The sequence below is a fragment of the Diadema antillarum genome, unplaced genomic scaffold (genome assembly GCF_040938485.1).
Source record: "Diadema antillarum isolate AM-2024a unplaced genomic scaffold, OU_Dant_1.0 seq00000169_RagTag, whole genome shotgun sequence".
NCBI classification, from domain to species: Eukaryota; Metazoa; Echinodermata; class Echinoidea; order Diadematoida; family Diadematidae; genus Diadema; species Diadema antillarum.
This window is the reverse complement of record NW_027271238.1, coordinates 17,597-39,770: the sequence shown is the minus strand read 5'-3', so window position 1 is coordinate 39,770 and position 22,174 is coordinate 17,597. Positions and strand designations below refer to the sequence as shown.

Below are 22,174 nucleotides of genomic sequence, written 5' to 3'. Positions count from 1 at the left end.
AAACAAAAAACAAAAACAAACCGAAAAACAAAACAACTTAGCGCAAAAAATTTTCTTTTGATTCACCATATAAAAACAAAAAACTATGAACAGGGAAGAGTAAACAAGGTTCATGTTACCGTGATGAGGTCAAATTAAACTTCAAGAGAGCAACAAAATTAAGAAAAAATATCCATGTATAATATGATGTGAGCTAGAATTTATATCATCAGTACACACTTTGCAGAAACAATGAAGTCAGGTCAATGATACCGTGTGATCTGTGACAAAACAAAAGGTGTAGACAAGGATAGTATGCTGACTGCAAGATTGTGAATGTGACACTCCACTGTTTTGAAGTCAAGATGCTGCTTGGAACTAGAAGATGTGAATGTAATCTGTCTCATGTTTATGAGTGCTCGACTGCTGGACATGCAACATCATTTTTTTTTTTCTCAGGTTCCATGACATGTATTTGAATAAAATTATTCAGTTTTGGCCAATTAACTTTTATTAGTGATCACGCCGTTAACTTTTGTGCAAATAGCATCAATGGGGAGCATGAGCAGAATGACTTTGAGCTAAACCCTGACTTGAGTCTTTGAAAGAGAGCTATTGTGATGTGGTGGAGTCCATCCTGGCCTAGAGCAGTCACGTTGCAATTGGAGCTAGTTTCTTGTGTAATTTGAATCCTCCAAGGGTTACTACAGTAGTTGTGGATTCTAACCTTGACAGCAATGCCAGTGGTTTCAACAACCAAGCCATTGACTTCAATTTTCACAGTTGAATGTCTATATACAATATTACATTACAGTGAATAAAGATTGTTATGTTTGTTATTCTGGAATGATATGAACGTGAAAGAGTGGTGATTTGCATCATAAAAGCAAGACCTCAGGGAAGCTAGCGAGGCTGGATGGAAGAGTATAAATATAAATTTGCTATCGATGTGCCAGAATAGTGTTTCCTGATACTTTGCAAGAAATTACTCCAGTGTAATCAGGAAACTATGCTCTGATTTTGATAGCTGTTTTACCAAAAATTTCTTTTTAACTTTTCTTTTGCATCCAGTATTACACACATCAGCACATTCTTGTTTCTATGTATTTCAAACTTTCACACAAATTGAGAAAACTGATAAAAGAAATACTTTTTTTTCCTATTTTTGTTTTAATTTTCTATGAATTCGAATCTTCATTTCATAAAAACATTGTTTTTGCATACATTGAATCTCTGTTTCCATTTTGGCAATATTGCAAAAACCAGAACCAAAACCAAAAACACAAAGCTAAAAACCTTACCACTCTATGTAGGCCTAGACAGTTCATGATCAAGTTGAATGCTCTGCTCGCCTTCTTTTTATAACCTTTCTTTGTGACACTAAGCTGAATTTCTTCATTTGTGTGCATTTAAAGTGAAATGAGATGTCCAGTCACTGTGGTTAACCCTCACTCTTGCCTGTCAGTGGTTGTATGTAGCTATGACTCACAGAATGGCTCACCTGTGATGCTGCAAGCGAGGTTTTTTTCTTTTTTTCTGCTTCTTGTTCTTGTTCTTCTTCAACTGACAGGGAGTCCTTAGCATAGAGACGTGTTTGTCTCACTTCATAGGCATGGCAAAAGTCAGTCCTCACTTTTACGTTTAGTCTTTGGCTTTGGATTGCGTGAACAACCTACAGAGTCATTGTCTGCTTAAAGGGATGGTGTGAGTTTGGATGGAATGAGACTTTCTAACATATTTTGTACTAAGATTATTTTGTTGTTGTTGAGATAATGAGAAACCAAATATGAAATATGAAAGAGCATATAGTTGTTAGGGGAATTCAAAGTTAATTTGATAAAAATTGCTTTTGAATTGGCTGAGATATCCAAACAAAGCGATCCCAATTAAAGGTGGGACCCACCTATTATTAGGATTGCTTTGTTTTCCTACGTTTTGGATGTCTCAGTCATTTCAAAACAGATTTTCATCAAATAAAGTTTGAAATTCCTCAAGAGAATTATAAGTTGTTAATGATATAAGCTCCTTAACATTTCATACTGTAGTTTCTTAGTATCTTGCAAAAAAAAGAAAGAAAAAAAGCTAAATCTTCATCTCAATCAAAACTATACTATCCTTTTAGCAGTCATGTAGTAGCCATTAGCCTTCTTCATTCCCCATTAATTCCCAGGCCTATGTGTTTGAAATTTGTGCAAATTTGACACGTTGGCACAGGAAGGGTTAAAGGAACTCCAGGGCTGTCTACCAGACTGTGTTTGAACGTTACAAAGTCAATAACAACCATTAGCCTTGGTTGGGTATTCTGTTACATTCGGCAGAAGGAGAAGCAGCCACAGAATGTCATGCTATGTTACACCAGCAAAACAAAAATGTCATATCAGTGACAATGTGTAAAGAAAAATGTGGCAGCTATTTCATGAGGTTTGGCCATAAGATTGTCACTGTGTCATCCAACATGTTACCATGTGGACGCTTGTGAGATATTACCTTTGTCACCCAGCAGTGTTTTGTTTTGCAGACTTTTCCTCTTGCGTTCCCTTCACTGTAGAGTTGCCAACTAGTGTTTTGACCATGCTAATAGTATGTTCCCCTTCATCCAGAATGAGATATTATGGTTTCATAGAGGACAAAATGTATGGTTTTGTATTGCCAGAATGTGCACAATGTGTACATAAAAGTTGTATGTATGTAATTTTTCCACATCACACCAATCATGATCAGGTCTTCATTTATATGCATCATTCTGGTACAAAATGATTCTCAAACCATTGTTTTGATATATGATGTATGTCTATATGATGTATCCATATAGGAGCATTTAGACACATAAAGATGAACTAGTCATACATTTGTAAAAAGTCCATACATCATTACAATGTATATCCATATGTCATATTTCCATACATCATATATTCATGACAATTCTCTTGTCCAAAAGTGGGAAAGAAAATGAATATTTGGCAAGAGATGCTGTACTCACATGATCATGATAAATCTTTCTCAAGTTACCCTATATTCATAAGAATATAATAATGGATTGTGCCAAATTAGAGGCCATCCAAACTCTTATCACGTCAGGTTCACTTCATGTTTGTATGGGCCGCATTCTTCTGTTTTCTGTCTAGATCATCAAAAAGCACATGGACAATGTATCTCAATTTGTAGTCTTGTGTCCATACCTGTTCAGTCCATTTGGCATGGCTCAGTGCCAGAGATATTTATGAAGATTACTGGTAATATGAGAAAACTAGTGTCTCATGTGAGAAACCAAAATATTCTTTCTCTCCCCCTCCTCTCTGGTGTTCTAGGGTGACCCCAAAAGGACCAGACAGTGAAACAAAGTGCAGGATGTGACCAAACCTCTGCAAAATTGATCCATGGTTTCAGAAAGGATGAATAACGAAGCAATAAAGAATTACGCTCGGGAAGACAAAATTAAAGATCTTTGACAAGAAAAACTCTGTCATCTTCTAATATCGTCACTTCATATTTTTAGGACTACTTGATTCAGCCTGGTGGAAGCCTCTCCTTACACTTTCTGTCTTTGAAGATATCTCCTATGCTTGATTGATTACTCACCGATCTACATGTGTTTTGTGTCCAAAGAACAGCCAAGCATGATGCTAAATATGACTTTGACTCATGACCTGCTTGCAACTGCTGCCTGTCTTTGGATGCGTCTATCAACTCGCTTCTGGCGCAGAATTAAGGTTTCCAAACAAGTTTCAGAGAGTTTTAGGCAGTTGATAAATGCATAGGGGGGTTGAAAATGCATTTCTTGTAAACCCCGAAAAAAGTGCAATCACAAATGTGTTTTAGCCAGAAACGCATTTCTGTAGAGTTGATGGACACGAAGTCAATTTGAAACACGTTTATAGCTCGGACCTGCTTACGCCGAGCACTGCCAGCTACACATCTCCGCTCCTTGGGTCAAACTGCACAATGGAGCTGCACAGTGACAGGGCCTCCCAACTGACTCACAAAAGAGTTGATAAATGCAATAACTCGAGAAATGTGATCTGAAAGGCTCGCAAATGAGTTTTGATGATGGGTATTGAAGCACATTTTAAACATGGGAAAGTTGATAGATGCAGCCTTCGTTTCATTGCTTTTGGCTGTCTCTTCCTCCGTTCTCGATAGTGAATACAACCACTTCATGTGAAATTGTATCACAAGTCCCAGTTTGTTAAATGTTGCACTCAGGAGATGATAATAATAGTAATAGTAATAATAATAATGACAATAATGATGATGATGATAATAAAAATGCAAATTATAGCAATAATGATAATAATGGGAATATTGATAATAACTATTATTATGTAGCACATAATGATAATCAATTCTCGATGCACATTGCTTATAACAGTGTATTTTCCACTAAAGGACTATGCACTGAAACATATATATGATGCACAAAAATCCCACAAACAATTTTCCAATTGTTGTCTGATTTAGGCTCCTTTCAAGTTACAGTCTATCCACATTATGAATACTATGTGGGCAAGGGGCAGACATTGAAACACACAGGCGCCAAGGCACTACCCTATCCCTTTTATGGTTTCAAAGTTTTACACCCAAATTTATGTGCTTTTCTAAGAAGTGACTCTGTCTCTTTTTTTTTTTTTTTTTGGGGGGGGGGGGGGGGAGGTGGTATGAGTTTTCTTCTTCGTCAAACTTGGATGCCCCTGTGAAAAGTGATAGAAGATCCAGTCTAAGGCAGTGCCTTTTTAGAGCAAAGGGCTCTGAATTTAGGTGTCCATTGAATCACACTGACTCACTCTTTATTGAGTGCATACTAATAAAAGAGGGATTTTAAGGCCCCATAGCAACCACCATAAAGGGGTTATCAGATTAGCCTGTATCTTAGCATAGTCATTATAGGTACATTCTCTCCATTATCATTCAAAGTATCATTTGTGCTGCTGACTTTCTGATATCTTTTTTTTTTCTCATCTCAGAAATGTCATATCAGGCTACACAAATCTGGATCTTAAAGAGATCGTACAGTTTTGGTTGAGACTTAACTTCAGGTTTTTATCATTTTTGGTGAGATAGCAAGAAACCTCTTATGAAATATGAAAAAGCATGTAATTCTATGAGGATTTCAAAGTTTATTTGTTAAAAATTGATTTTGAAATGGCTGAGATATTCAAAACAGAGCGATCCTAATAAAGTGTGGGACCCACATTTTATTATGATCGTTTTGTTTTACTTTGTTTTTGGATGTTTCAGCTATTCCAAACCCGATTTTCATCAAATAAACTTTGAATTCCTGTTAAAATGGTATGCTCTGTACTATTTCATAAGTGTTTTCTTGGTATCTCGCAAAAAAGTTAAAGCCTAATTTTCATCTTCACCAATACTGTACCATCCCTTTAAAAAGATGTTCAAAAATTCTTACCTACTTTTGTGGTTCCTTGATTATGAAAAAACAGAGAGAACGATGATCCCATTAGAAAGCGACAAAATTGTGAATCAACACTGTTGCTTTAAAATTGACCTTTGCATCTGTGTTGATGTTTTGAGGCAAAGTCGTAAAAGTAGCTATCATATTTTCAGTGAATTATATGACTAAAAAATGTGACATACATGTACATTTGTATGTAGTGATAATACTTATAGGACGTTATATTCATGTCAACAAATGTCTATCATCAAGTATAGTAAGCAAATAATCCACATTGGTGAAGGTGATGGGACAAACTATCACTTCCGAGGCGATCTGGATGTAGCTATCTTTCCGAAGCGCAGCTGAGGAAAGATAGCGTACACATTCAGATCGCCGAGGAAATGACAGTTTTTCTAATTGCCTGAAAGCAAAAGTTGATTATTTGCTTTATATTCCACATTTAGGGTCCTAGATATTTGTATTATTCCCATTTTATTCCACATCTGAAACCATTTCAGCTGTCTTTAGGGATCCTCAGGGCTTAGGCTACGTAGTTTACTTTAGACATATGTGCGTATAGATGACAAAAACAACGAATTTGCTCCGCGCCCTGCGCGTGGCACTGAAATAAAAGTGCATTGCACTGTGGTCTATCACTTGACCCAGGTCAAATGATAGACCACAGTGCAACGCACTTCTTTTTCGCGTGTACTCAAAATTGTAAGTTATATCACGCGTTAGGACTGTGTGGTCTAAGAGATCAGTGAAACAAAATGACTATCTTATAGAGTGTAACAAACTTTTCTTCTCAGGTGATGTGATGGGCAAAACTACGCTTTATCACGTGATCAGCTCTTGACCAATCCTATAGCAAGATTCTTAGTATGTGGAATATAATGTGGAACAACTACCCTGGCATTTACTGATTTGTGTTGGAATGTAGGTAACTTGTAGGGATGTTAATGGCATATTGTGGAAAGAATAGATGTCATCAAGGTTTCAGTGATGAAGCTGCAGTGTACTTTATAGAGAAGATCAGAACATTTTTGTTTGCATATGTGAATATGTGCATATGTGTGTTTGTTTGTTTGTGTGAGTTTGTGTGTGTCTAGATAGAAATGGAAATTGTGTACAATGTTGAAGCACTTCAAATTAGATACAGACATATAGTAGAAAGACTGTCGTTGTTGCTGCTGTAAAAGTTCCGTGTTTGCTAACCAATTTAGACTAATTGATGCAAGCCAAGAAAAACCTTGGGTTTCGCTAGCTGTCATCTCATGGTGTAATATGCATATTGCGTGAGTAACCGAAAGCCATCACTGCCCACTTAACATCAAGTATTCAGGTGCTGCTGGCATCAGTGGGAACTATTCTTTTCATCTGCCTGGTTAAAGTTCTTTCAAAGTGCATTATGACACTCTGTGTTTGTTTTCATTCATACTTAATGAGAAGGGGAAAAACCAGAATGATCCAGGGCATAGACTTATGATTTATGCACTTGTCAATCTCATCATTAAGATTTAAAGATAGCATAAACAAAGAATAAGAGGAAGTACACCCTTTGTGTTTGATCTGTCACACTAGGTTTTTCTGTATATGACCAAAACAAATGGGCCTATTGAGTGAATGTTCCATGATAGGACAATGCCTATTGTACTTTCATAAAGCACCTGTTGGAGGTCTATAATGTCTGTAACTGGTGCCTGTCACAAGAAGATTACCTGAAATGGGACAGGAAGACCAAGGACCCCCGTGCAATGCCAAGACCACTTAAGTGCATGATGAAAAATTGGGGTAAATGAGCCAGCGATCCAGCGAGAAAGAAAATTGCGCCCTTCCTGACTCACTTGGGCTTCAAGGTTAGGCCATTTTTGAAGTAAAATTCATCATCCTGAAAAATAAGACAACTGCCAGGGCAACAAGGCAAAAAAGGGGGTTCAATTTGACCTTATAGAGAGGCATGACTCTTGTGGACTTCTGTGCATTCTCTTGTATTTCTGTAAAGGCATACTTTTCTCCACTATGGGATTAATAACCCAGTAATAATACACCAGTGAGACATGGTATTTGTTTAATGTATCACAGAGAAATTAGATCTGACTTCAACTTCATAAAAATGAATTATAAATAAGCATTCAACTAATAGTCAAAATCTGGTGTTGTATAGTCGAACATTTTAATCACTCCTATCAAGGCAAGTGAAGGATTCAAAACAGGATTAGAACATGACATTTTCATAAAATGTGTGAAAGATCGGTCTGATTGTCATCCTTAAACTCATTGTTTTGCAAAGGGCAGTTTGATTAAATTGTAGTAATGAAGTACCATTACTGATACTGAGTACATGTACAATATGTTACAGATTTGTTTCAGAGAAATTTGGGGGTTGTTCAGATGAAATTGGACACCCAGGTGTATACTGAGATTGAGGTAATTTGATTCTTATTGTGAAAATCAGTTACGGTAGTGATTTGTATTCTCAAATTTTTACGAAACTGTGTAATGATTTCTTTTCTCATACTGGTTTAATACTTAATGAATGACCTACTCTCCACTACTCCATACTTTGTAAGAGCTACCTTTGCTGTAAAAACCCAGCTTATGAGATGGAGGAGTTGATCTGCAATTCATTTCCTTGGGTAGAAGATAATGAATGTCTAAGGAGCCGCACAAGTCAATCACGAGGTGCATAATATTGCAGAAATCTCTAGAACTGTTGGTACAATGTTGTTGTGTACTTTTTGCATTTAGAATTCTGTGGGACACAAACAGTCTATTTATATTTGTGTTCAGATACTATAAATATGTCTGCTGTAATCACAAGAGAATCCATTGAAAAACAACACAAATCTGTATTCTCTCCAAATCATTGACCAAAGTGTTAATCACACTCTTCTTTGACTTGCATTTCCCCCTTGAAAACCAATAGAAAATGAAAAAATTTGAAATTAAATGAAACTGGAGATACCCAACACTCAAAACAAACATGTCACTACACAAGTTATGCGATGTAGGTGTTCTGTCCCTTCACAACAAACACACACCGACTTGTGCAATTTTGTGATTCATTTCGATGTTAGCGAGATTGCAGACAGCTGTGTGGGATACTATTATTAGAGTGCTTTAAGTCCATGGGAAGATCAGGGGTCTTTTTTTTCGAAGAAATGTCATTCCAAGGATCTCAAGAAAGCAAAGGAGAGAAAAGCAGCCATTTTTCATTGTCGTTGTTCATAAGCCTGACAGTGCTTTCAGAGGTACCGAGAGTGCTTAATTTGAATGCTGAATTACAAACATGATTGCAATTACGATTCAAATCATTGTTCGTTCACACGACCGAGGAAGACTTCACAAATTCTGCGGTTTTGAATTTCAAAGCGAGGAGGGGAGGTTTGGCTTCTTGCCAAGTTCGCATCAATCACTCTTAAAGCCGTCTTTCTGTGGGAGTGGTTGGAAGGTCCCCAACATGATTGGAGTTCAATTATGTTCACACATCACAGTCTTTATGTTGTTTAATTGGTGAAACATAAATTTTGGAAAGCACCTCTGGACTGTCATTTCAAACATGATGGGAATTACAATTCAAATCACCCTCTGCGATTCTAGTTTGCATTCACATGGCAAGAATGCTTCATTCGAATCATGATTCTAGTGAATCATGATTCTAGTCCTTACAATTGTACTTCAAATTAAGCACTCTCGATAGGTGTGAAAGCTAGGTATATTGTATATTCCTGACATGCAGTTCCTGTTCGATTGGTGCTTGTTAGCAGAATCTGCAGACTAGTGTCATCTCTCCCTCCCTCCCCCGCCCTCTCCCCCTCTCTTTTCCTGAGATGTCTGTGACATCCATTTGTGCTGTCCATATCATGCAATTAAGGGAAATTTGAAAAGAACAGACACTACTAAAAATAATGGTACAGTTATTACTCTTGTGTCCCGCTGAAGGTTAGAAATTTTGAAGAAATTGCTGTTGATGGCTGTGCTGTCTTCACACAGATGAAGTTGAACTTTTTTTTTTTTGCTTTTGTGTTCAACTAATGTGTAGGCATTGTGGTAAATCATATAAGATGAGTCCTCATTTTTAGCTGTTATATGTTGAAAATGTCAGCTACGAATCTGTCCTGTGACCTTTATCAAAAAATAAAAACACATAAAAAAATAAAGAAATCCAACACTGAATATGACATGCTGCTACGTTAAAAAGATATTCCATATAAAACAGATTAAATAGCTAGTGCATCCAGTATAATGAATCTGCAAATTTCAACTCATATGTGTAAGGAATTTTGTCACTCTGTTTGATAAGACCACCAAAGAATTAAGTTTCTAGTTTATTTCTTCATTACCATGTCACTTCACTTTATACTAGTACCATTGGTAGAGGTAGCCCCTCCTTCCGTCTGCTCGTCTGCGTGTCCAGATTACCTGGGGTGTGGTGAAGACCCCTGCTGCACCCCTCATACCGGAGCAGGTGTCCTGGCAGTCTGGTCTGCCATCTGTCCACGTTATCATTTCTAATGTGTGATGTATTTCGTAAGAAATCAATGGCCATGGCGCTTTGCCCTTTAAAGTGCAATGACTTACCGTGTTCAAGTTTGTGCTATATGAAGAGAGTAATGTCAAAATGTTAAAAGATGATTCATCAAAATTTGAAGTTTTCCCTTGTTTCCACAAATGAGTGATGTAGAAATAAACACCCAAAAATCAGTGATAATACTGTATTCAGCGGCGATAGAGGGCTACAGCACCATATAAGCTGCATCCTAGTTTGGGTGACAATTGCATTCTCAAAATGGCAAGGTAATAATGTCAACATATTGCCAGTTTACAAGTGAACTATATGCAAATCTTTGCTAAATTCCTGTTTTTTTAATCTCTCTTTTTTTTTCTTAAAAAAAAAAATCAATACACAGTATGAGGTGTATTATTTACATCAAAATGTTAAAGTCTTGTAATGCCCTAGCAAAGATGATATCCGGGGGTATGCTACGGGGTTGTAGTTGCTGAATTATTGAACAAAGGCATGATATTGATGATGTTTCGTGAACAAACTAGTCACAGATTTGTGAGTTGATAACAGCATTGCCTTTTCCCATTCATGTTGCTTTGTAGAAACACACAAAACTTTCAAATATCACGACCGTCTCATTTTATGAGTGATTTTTATGAGGCTGTTATCTACCTTTGTGTCTGATTTTACTCTAGTCAATGTGAACATGGTGTATAAATTGAGTTCATGAACTAACCTGCGACTATTCAATAGTAGCATGGGGAAATTTTATAAATAATAAATGTTTATGGACCTCACAATTAAGTTTCATTGATGCTTCGTGCAGTGTGATAAAAGTTTGTTTTTTTTCTTTTTGGTAGATCATCTGCACTTTGAAGGTTAATTTGTTTTTGTTTTGTATGACCATCGGTATAATGACTAAATTTTGGAAATGTTTCAAACTAATCTTGTACACGTGCACGTGATGCAATAATCTTCATGCTTGTATCAAAAGCCACATTCATTGTCTTTCTATTTCACGAAATGAATCATTGTATATCCAATACATTAAATGATTGTATAGTATATTAGATTAGTAATGGTGACTTTGAGGAGAAAGGTGTTGACCTTAGTAGGTTGTTAAACTTGAAAATGATCATGTGGCATTTCATGTAAAAACCCGACATGAGGGTAGTTATAGGACCATGACACCATATCTCATCTAGTGTAAGTTGCCTTATATAGCTGCTACTGATGATGCTGTTTTCCGAAAACTTTTCTGTATCATGATAGATTTAAATAAACTTGTACCCTTATGTTTGAATTATTTACTCTGTATCTCAAAATCATCTTAAATTTAAAATAGACTTTCACTTTATTTACTGAATGTTCTGTTTCATTAATGTTTCATTAAGAATCATATGTTGATGCATCATCCAACCTTCATTTTGGGACATGACCAATACATGTCTACTCATAAACTTCGGCTCCATGACTTTTGTTTGACATCGTAACTACAGGAAGTAATTACACTTTATGAATGTCTTGTAATTATTGTTGGAACAGAGCCTGAAATGTATCAATATTTTTTTGGTAAATTCTGTTATTTTCTATTGCTTTATAGTCATCTTTTTACAGAAAAGCAAAGTTAAAGAGACTTAGATTCTATTAAGCAGCAAAATCAAATCAAAACAAATCATTCAACTTATTTTCAACATTAGTTTTAGGAACTTGAAATGTGAATGAGACTTGAATGAATGTGAAACTGTTTATTTGGGATTTCTCATGCAGTATGTCATTTAGTGGCTTAACTGTTTTGCTTTTCACTGTTATTCCATTTGGTTGTTTTACTGTACATGCTTACACATTTGTAGCACTGTGTGGAGTGAGAAGTACTATGTTTGCAAACAGGAAAGGAAATTCAGTGACATTAATGTCACTGCCACTTTGGCTATAGATGTTGCCCAAATCTTGGCCAACCAGCTCTGCAACGAAAATTCTTGACAGATGGGAAACTTGCAAATCATCGTGAGAAATGCAATAAATTTCTTTTGTTCTTCCTTGTTAGCATTTTCTAAACCAGTTTCCACTCATATAGTTGTGTGACATTATCTCGTCTACGTATTTCCTTTGTTTATATCAGTGATGTCTGTTTCTGTTTGACAAGAATCAGTGCTATGTTTATGACACATGTTGTAGGTACTCATAAAGCCTTCTCCCGTTACAAAATGACTGTCAGTTTGCCAAGCTAAATGTCCATTGTGTTTGTTCCACAAAGTCGAATTATACATGGTTATCAAAGGCACAAAGTCATTACCGGTAACATTAACTTGCTTTAGTGCAGACCAACTTGTCCCAAATGTGTACATAAAATCTACCAGTTTGTGTAGTTCTTGATATCTATCCAGCAAGTTGACTACAATCTTTCAGCCCACATGCACAGGCTGTCAATAAGCATATTAAAGGACAAGTCCACCTTCATATACATTAGGATTGAGAGAATGCAGCAATATTAGTAGAACACGTCGGTGAAAGTTTGAGGAAAATCTGACAATCCGTTCAAAAGTTATGAATATTTCAAGTATCTGTGAAGTCACTGCTGGATGACAAGACTACTACAGTGTATGATGTCACATGCGTACAACTATATAAGGAAAATAAAAAGAGAATTTGACAAAATTTCACTTTTTGAATAAAGTGCACATTTCGTCGACTTGCTACTGACGTATGTTAAGGGTAATATTATTCCCCCTGCCTTCTGAAAGAGAGAAGTCGAGTGTTCTTTTGTTATACGAGAAAAATGGAAATATGTTGAATTTTCTTTATTCTTTCTTTATATCGTTGTACTCATGTGACATCACAAACTTACTTAGTCTTTTCATCCAGCCGTGACTGAGCAGAAACTTCAAAAATTCATAACTTTTGAATGGATTGTCCGATTTTCCTCAAACTCTCACTGATGTGTTCTACTAATATTGCTGCATTCACTCAACCCACATGTCTATGAAGGTGAACTTGTTCTTAAAAGGGCAATTCTCATTGGGCTTTGAAACTGGCAAAGTTGGGATGAAAGCTGCCAAGCAACTGGACCAAATTCCACTGGAAACCTTGCCCGAAAACTCGCAAGGCAGAGTGCGAAGTTACTGACTTCATGGGATGCTTTACAAGGTGTTTTGTCATGAGAAATGGCCAAAAAGGGGAAAAAAAATCAGAAAGTTACAGTGTACTTCTGTGACTTCAGCATCTGCTCTTCCTGTTAACTAACACGGTTGAATGAGTAAACTGAGCATGTTTATGCGCAGTTCTACCAAAATTTTTGTGATATTCTCGTAGATGGTAATTCATATAGCAAGTCTTTGGTGTAATGAGGACAATCATTAGTTTTCTCTATAGTATGATTTTTCCTTTTTTTTAAAGAATGGCCCCATTGAGTCATGTTGCCCTTATTGACTTATCAAAAATGGAGCTCAATTGTGACTTCTTTCTCCGTGCGTGCCCACATTTTGTATTTTCCACTTTGAGAGCGGTTTGTTCTCAGAATACTAATGTCAAGGGATTACCATGAGCATGTGGCCTTCTGAGTAATTGAATGGACATTCCATGATTACACACATCACATCTTGAGCACAGTACACACACTCAAATGTGTTTGCAAACATACACAAGATCAATATCAATCGAGAGCACATCACATATGCAAACTGATCACAGTGTCATAACTTTCATCGATGCACAGATTATGATGTTTGCATTTGCATAGAAAAGTTGAATTTTATTGGAACATTACAGTCATACTGACCCCTGTAATTCATCGCAGAGGTCATCATAGTCACAGAGGCATGTACTTCCTCCTATACAAAATGCAAATTTTCAGCATCTAAACTAGGAAGCTGTAGTGGATATAAATACCATGGTAGATTTTTAAGTGTCAATGTACTTCCTTGTGCTCTCATTTTGACACTCATCATTAAATGCACTCATCAGAAAATCTTTGCATTGGTTCCAGCCTGTGTTGAAAAGCATGAATGAAATACACACTTTTTTAGAAAACAATTTCCGTGTCAGTGTTTATTAGACTAACAAGAAATATCAACACACAAAAAAAACCCCCAGCAAGATATGACATGCCCTAGTTGATTGTGAATGGTGAATGCAGTTGCCAATTGTGACTGATTCAATGCACTTGCAACACAATAGTATGCATGTATTAAAAATGCAGTTACAATTATTGTGACACATTCAATCCACTCTCAGACTTTTTACAGTGCTTTTTTTTTTTTAATGCTTACAACATTGCCACTGGTAATACTCAGAAGACATGCTTTGTCAGTCCGTCTGTTGACTTGTCTGTTTCGTAGTCTGATCTTTGCAGGGTGCTGTAAACCCAATACTTGCCTGCTTGCCAAGGGCAACTTAAAATCACCATTAGGTATGTACATGTAACACGAATAGGCACTTGCTTGCCCATAATTATGCTCACTTGGCAACTGATAGATCTCAGGATGCTTGCACAGGCAATTCATTGTTTGTACAGTTTATGTGTTAGCCGGACGGCTATCATAATATTAGGCCCGTTTGATATATTATGCAGGCTGCAAATGTTGGAAAATGTTTTCTGAGCCTTTTTGCCTGTAATTTTTTGCCTGTAATTACTCTTTTTTTAAATTCTGTATTGAGTTTCTAAGCCATGTGTATCTTTTTAATTTACTGTACTTTTGTAAGGAACTTTGTAGGTATTTTGTATCGCCTTTATGCAGGGCCCCTTTGTGAATCAGCTTTTCAACTAAAAGGGCTACCCTGTGAAAACAAAATGGAGTGAATAAATAAAATAAAACTGGGGAAACATAAGATATATACAGTATACACTATGCATTATATATTTGTCTGTTTGTTTCTCTGGGTGCGTTCGAGCGCTCTCCTAAAGCGAACTGTACCGTACCGTACCCGCGCCAGAGGAGCGTTCGAACGCTCCTAAAGTGTACCGTACCGTACTGTACCGAGCCAAAAGTGGACCACTTCCCGATGTGCTCCAAAGCGTACCAAAGCGTACCAAAAATTTGTTGTAAAGCATGCGCGCATCAAGCGCATACGTCACAATGCAAAAACATCATTCTCTTTGTTCGGGACAGCTGTAAGCGAGAGGTGAATGACATTCTTGCTGTAAACAAGCGTGACCTTTTCTAAAAATAACTCGTGAGGTACGCTTTCTCCACAGAGCGCTAGAACGCACCAAAATTGACATAGTACGGTACGGTACGCTTTAGTTCAGTTCGCTTTGGTTCGCTTTAGAGCGCTCGAACGCACCCTCTGTTTCATATATCCTGCCCATCATACCCTCCTGTTGTGGTACTACTCAATTAGTATGCAGACTGAAATCAGTTAGTACTTGTTGTGTGCCATGATTGAAAGTTAATAGCTCGTTAGATTTGTGAAGGAAACCTGTGGATGGACTGCTATCAAACCTATCCCGGGTCCTAAACCATTAAAGGAAAGTTAACTGATTAGATTCTTTGGAGTATTCTTCCATATGCAGGTCATTTGTGAAGGTTCAGTGAACTGTGACTAAAAAAATATCTCCTCAGTGTACATTCGATTTTGCATGACTATCGTGTAGTGAATGTTTTGGATACAGTTGGGCAGGTAGGGCCAGTGGGAATACAAGGATATGAGTTAAGTGTTTTGTCACAACATGTGCCCCTGTTAAAGGACTCATGGAAAAGGAATTTGGCTAATGTGCAAAGGCTTTACTGCTGTTGGAGAAACATTCACGACTGAATTTATCCAAGCTCTACATTTTTGTTGTAGCAGAACATAATAGACGTATATGCATGCAGGGGCAGATCCAGGAATTCTGTAAAGGGGAGGGGGGGGTGCAACTATTATTTCTGGTGCCACTTCCGGGTTTCATTTCATTTTTTTCTTTTTATTTCTTTTGTTTTTAACGAAAAATAAAGGGGGCGTGCGCCGGTTGCGCCCCCTCTGGACCCGCCACTGTTCACGATTTAGTCTGCAGTCCAGCTTCCAATCTTCTCTCTCAGTCTTTTGCTACTGCTTAATTTGATAATTATGAATGTACCATTTGCATCAGTTTGCATAGATGAAGTGCAACTTCTTGGCACTTTATTTTATAGAACAGATAATGGAAGAGTGTGTAGAGCATGCATTCATTTTCTTTTCTTTTTTGTCAGAGCCTTTGACACACTTACAATAACCTTGTGTGCAATCATGTTTCTTAAGTACATTTCTTAAATATAATATAATGGGAAAAGTGGAGTGTTCAGTACTTTCAGTACCCCGTCTATTATGAGCACCACTTTTGTGTCTATATTCAAGTTTCATAATAAAGTCATAAAAGCTGCCATTAGTTTCATGTACGTGGTGATGTATTATTGACTCAGTTAACCTCATGATATGCTTAAAATCCTTTTGATATGATGGTAAGGTTTCAAGAAAGATTTGCTAAGGCTTTACAATGAAAAAAAAAAATCCCATCTGTATTATCTTTTGAAATCAAACTGCATTTATTTTGTTGCATATTGGGCATGGTGCTGTTCAAGTGAAATTGGAAGTATTTGCGCAAGTTAAAAGGGCTCAACACTTTCTGGGAGAAAACAGTCTACTGAACACTATACAGTACTTCAGTGTGTACTTTAATCAACTACCTGCACCTCGTATAAACAATATAATTGCTGTACAGAATGACTCATTTCTTATTGCCCAAAGACAATGCTCATAATCACAAGCAATTAAAATGAATCAGCTATAAAGATTTAAAGACCTGCACTTTTCAATCATGATATGTACATCTTTTTTGTTGTTGTTATGTGTCCTGTGAAATAAATGTTTGTTAAAGAGAGAAATCACAAAAGAATGATGTAGCTAATAGGTAAAATTACTTCTACAAAATTTTGATATACGTGTACTCTGTAGTGTGGAAACAGCTAAACTATTTGTCACATGACCCTTGAGTCAGGGAGATAGCAGAGATGAGGCAGGATGTATCATTGATCTGACTTTTTCTGGCCTATTGCTGCCAGAAATATAATTCTGTAACCCACAATTGTCAGAAATCAGACCTGCTTTTCATTCACATGAAACCATGTTTGTGGCATTCTTACATTTCCTGAATAGGGTTAACAAGTCAAAGCAAGATTTCCTTTAATCTTCTCTGAGAAGGATTTCTAGCATGTTAATGGATGTTCCCGAAGTTCCTGAAAATATTAACTTCATCTAATGAATTAATTCCCTGTTGAACAACCATACTACATACTGGCCAACTGTTCCTAGATTGTACATTATAGCCTGAACATTCTTTTATTTTGTTGTATTTTTTTTTTTATTATCATTCTTTCTTTTTTTACAATAAAGGAGAACCATTTTTACAGCAAATTCCTTATTTTATGAAATCAGCTAATGGCAAAAAATTAAAATAAACAGAACTAAAGATAACATATTGATGAAAACTCTCATTTTTCTTTATGTATTTACTACTCCCATCTGCTTTCTAGTATGTGGTGTGCCTAAGGTTGACAGGTGTGATGCCATCCATTAGAAGCAATAAAGATATTTGAATAAACAGACACATTAAATTAATAAATTGCTTGAAGATATATGTATTATGCTGTTTGCAAATGCACATTCAAGTACAAAGTACCACACACCCTAATTCCTTGTAAAAAGGTGTTGGTTTTTTTTTTTTTTTTTTTTTTTTTTGCAAGACACTAAAATGAAGAACATTCCCGTTTTTGTCAAGCTGTTGATAAGTGTAAAAAAAAAAAGAAGAGCACCATAATGTCATGCATTACCTCGTACATAGTAAATCATAGAGGAATCAGCTCCTCAGTAACCATGCTGCCTTAGTACCACTTAAATTCAGTTCAGACTGTTTGGGCTCTTAACACTGTTTGCAATGAAAAGGGTGATAAAAAGGGTGATATCCTGCCACATATATTAGGCATGCTTGAAAAAAACACTGCGCAATTAACCAATATTAATCAATATACTTGGCCAATTCACCTACTTTTGGTTTGATGCATGAGGCAATAGCAGTATTTCACAAATAAAACCATAATGTGCGCTAGTATCCCATTCATGTCTGCATGATCAGTCCGCATTCCGATTTCACTTGGGAAAGATGTAAGAATTAGACTTGTAATTGTGTCAGCATGAAAGCTAGACAAGTACGCTCCTTTGAAATTTGCTCGATCGAAAATTGTCATTACCAAGACACAGTTAGAATTTTTTTTTTGTATCTGCTTGTAGGAGATGACATTTGCAGTACATTTCTTTCATTTTCCTCTTTTCTCTAATTTGTTTTCCATGATACATATATGCAGCTGTTGAAGTTGATACGGTCATGCTATTATTCCTAGTCATTTCTCTGATATAAACCTAGTCATTGAAAATAAGTGTAGGTGAGTTGGGAATCACAAAAAACTCTGAAGAAGAGTACGGAAAGTAAATATTATACAAATAATAAATGTTTATGAGTGCAATGGACAGAATATTTTATGAGGTGAAAGATGAAATGATACATTCAACGAGACGCGCAGCCGAGTTGAATGGATCAAACATTTCATCTTTCACCGAATGAAATATTCTGTCCATTGCACGAATGAAAAACATTTATTATTTGTTTTACATAACGCCTGAAAGAGATCCTTGTCCTTTGGGTTTTATTAATTTAGAAATAAGAGAGAATCTGAGATCGCGAGAGTGCTCAGCGCTTTACGCTATGTAGCGCGCTGTTGCATACATACACTGCAAAACGCAAGCATATACGCGTAGTATGCAGGGCTCTCAGTGTGTGTGCAATGGAGCAAATCGTATGGATCCAAAATTGCACGGTAAATGGAACCACAATTGCACGGATGGTGACGTCATAGTGAAATGGGCCGAATAATCAATGTCAAACAACCAATCAAATGACAAGGATCTCTTCAGGCATTATATAAATTATACTGTATTAGCTGCTATATTTGCTTACAGATATTTTGAGGATGAGGAGGTCACCGACATTTTCGTGAGATGTTGTTTTGGCGATCTGACACTGAGGCTATCATAGGTGCATTATTATCCTAGCGTATGGTGACATTTCACACGTTAAAATTTGTGATCCAACGGTAATCCGCGAAATTCACAAAAATTAAACTCTCGGGAAAGTAACAGCTTATACAGTATCTGAAATGTATTTCTGATCACAGCTTCTGTTATTGGACTCATCATACACTGTAGCCAAATCTGAACAAAAAATAAAAAATAACATGGAGATTGCAAATCTTATGAAAAGATTCATATGCTGTTGTCCTTTTGAAATGTTACAAAATGTTACAAACTGATTAGGAATAACGGCTAATCATAAAATATCTCTTCTCTCCAAAGTTTGCACAAAAGTTTGAACATTTACAGAAATGTACAAGTGAGACAAGAATTGTATAAATAATGGCTTGCAAAAGGAAGTTTTTGTTTTCTTTGAGCTCACACAATATTGTCTGTCTCAAGTTCAGCATGAAGAGGTGTGCACACCAGAGACACTTGTTTCTGTGTTTGACTGTTTAGATCTCGCCTCATTGTCATGTTCAGTTAGTGCTGCGGCACTCAAAAATCGCCTCAGAAATCTCGAAGGTTCTGGGATCCGATCTAAGTCACAGTGCACCATGCACCCAAAGACGAGCCGAAAGGTGGGATGTTTGAGGGCGTAGATAATTGGATTCAGGCAGCTGTCAAAGACGAGAACCAGTGCAAGGTATGAGGAAACATGCAGAATTAAGCCAGGGGATTTCACAAAAGTCGTAGCAAAGAGGAGTGCCGTGTACGGCAGGACGCAGAGGAAAAAACCACAGATAACGTAGAGGAGGTTCTTGGTAATTGTGATGTCTAGCCGTGTGGGCTTGTGCACCTTTTTCTGACCTGGTTCTTTTTTGGCTGTCTCCCCTCCTTCTACCTTAGCTTTTTCCAGCGTTTCCCTCTTCTCTCTGGGAGTGGACGGAGCTTTGTTTGTGGTTGTCATGGTGTTGCGTACATGCTGCCTCACATGCCTGTATATGAAAAAGTAGCTCGTGACAATGAGGATGAATGATATCATGGCCAGAATGCCGGCCAGAATCTGGTAGATGTAAGCAGCAGGGTGCATAAAGTCCCATGCACATAGTCGGGAGTTGATGTCATAGCCAAGTTTTCCCTGTCCAGCTGCCTGTGGCACAACGAGCGTTACTATGGGATACGCCCATGAGAGGATGACCATGGCCGCCACTTTCGGAGCGGTATATATGCGCCTGTAATCCTTCCGAGATCTTGTGATTAGTATGTAACGGTTGATGGCGATCAACGCCAGGGTCAGGACGCTGCAGCTCACTGCTGTCACAACACTGGAACCGGCAATGGCGCAAATGACGGGATGGAGTGGCCATCCGCGCTCACCCAGCAAGCCCACTGCTTGAAAAGGCTGGACGATGGAGACCAGAAGGTCCGTCACACTCAGGCTGACGATGAAAACGTTCGTGGCTGTCTGGAGCTTTCGGGATAGGAGAACTGCGGCCATCACAAAGAGATTCCCAACTATACCCACAACTCCGATGATGCAATAAAGGGTAGCCAAAACGGCCCTCTCTGCGTAGTTTGAGATTCCCTGTGATTCCAACCCACTGTTCCATGGGGCTGGAGAGGTACTGAATGACTGAAACTCCATTTTCTTTGAATAGTAGTCCCTGCAGTCATGTAATCCAGTGCTCCCTACAACAGCAGGATTCACAGTTGAAAATTCCAATGTGATATGAGCCTGAGAAAGAAAAAGAATAATGGTATTGATTTAAATGTGCACGTGCATCTGATGTTAGGTAATGTTGGTTAATATGCCCATGATACATGCTACGCTATGCAGTAACTTGTGCAAGATTCAACATGACAATGAATGCCAATTCCGGGTTCACAGATAAGGAGAGATACCATGGAATGATAGACATTGTCATTCATTGTTTTTGTGGTTAAAAAAAAACCCAAAACAACGACACCCAGATCCAAGCCCAGCTGTGCATTTCCAGTAATCCAGTTTCAGTGTACTTCTTCAAGAACACATCAAGGCACCATTCAGTCATTTTATTTTCCCTAATCTCGGCTGCTCCCCTTCATCCATGTCACATTGTGCTATTTCTGTGTGCAGGTAAGGTCACATGCACATCCTCAGCCCTGGGACCGTACATTGGAGTTTCCTGTGATAAATGACATCAATCTTAATTTCAAGCACGAATGTCTGTCACTTTCAAGATTCATCTTCGTAGAAAAAAGGGGGATCATGCAATTCAACAATGATGGCATACACAATAGAAGTTTTTATTTTAAAAAAAAGTGTTAATGCATAAGTTTTCAGCATCTTTCTGACGCTTGAAGTACAGCATTAAGATTTGTTGGTTGAATTTTCTGAAATAGAAAGATATATCCAAACATTGGAATGAAGAAGCCATATGTGATGTGATGCAGAAAAGAAATTCAATCAAAATTGCCCTACCTGTGTTTGAGCAGTATGATATGTTAAAATGGAAGTGATGAAAGTAGGGATTTTAAAATTGATATTGGCAATGAAGATGAATCATTGGGCATCAGTTTAAGTGTTTGTGGTTGTTTATCACCAGCTCATTAAGAGTCATACATAGTCATTTTTAATGTATGGAGGCGGGCGGTTAATGTTACTGGAAGACTATGATGCCCCTTTTCTTCCCTCCTCCACTTTCAATCTTTTTTTCCCCCTTTTCCCCTTCATGAGTGCGGTTAGGGAGAGAGGAAGTTTTTGCTTAGAACTTGGCTACTGTTCAGGTGGGGGAAACAGGAAGTAAGCTTGATGGATCCAATCTATTCTTATTTAAGTGATCACATTTAGGATTTGAGTTCAAACTCACAGGCATCTGCATCCTCCACAGCTGACTCCTTCAGCCTTGAAAGTAAGCAAAGGGGGGGGGGGGGGGAGAGGGAAGACCCCCCCCCCCCCAACACACACACAAAACAAACCCAGGGATAGTCTGAGTTGAGATAACAGGCATGTGAGAGTGCTGCTGAATGTAAGACTACTTCCAACTTAGAGTTCCACCGAAAGTTTTCGGCAAGTGAATCGCCTGTAGGCAGGGAGCAGGTCTAGCATTTGCACTTTTGTTGCTAATTGATTATAATAACAATAGTGAATATTTGTAGAGTGCCTTTTCCACTAAATACAAAGCGCTATGAGATGTCATCCCTGGTTGCCATTCTTTACTTGGTAGTGGCAAGGTTTTGATTCTTATCACATGTTTTGAGTGTACATGGTGATTTCTGCTTTTACTTTCACA

The 22,174-nt window shown here is 37.5% G+C and overlaps 1 protein-coding gene across 1 annotated transcript; it reads right to left on the bottom strand.

The window, feature by feature from the left end:
- Positions 1 to 19,317: 19,317 nt before the first annotated feature.
- On the bottom strand, positions 19,318 to 20,547 carry LOC139728169 (G-protein coupled receptor moody-like). Its single transcript, XM_071639132.1, has one exon. It carries the CDS (start codon positions 20,545 to 20,547, stop codon positions 19,363 to 19,365), a length of 1,185 nt encoding a protein of 394 aa, XP_071495233.1. The 3' UTR covers positions 19,318 to 19,362.
- Between the last annotated feature and the right edge of the window lie 1,627 nt (positions 20,548 to 22,174).

What these genes read in the sequence shown, in the direction of transcription:
- LOC139728169 (XM_071639132.1), bottom strand. Translation starts at nt 20,547, where the DNA reads ATGGAGTTTCAGTCATTCAGTACCTCTCCAGCCCCATGGAACAGTGGG.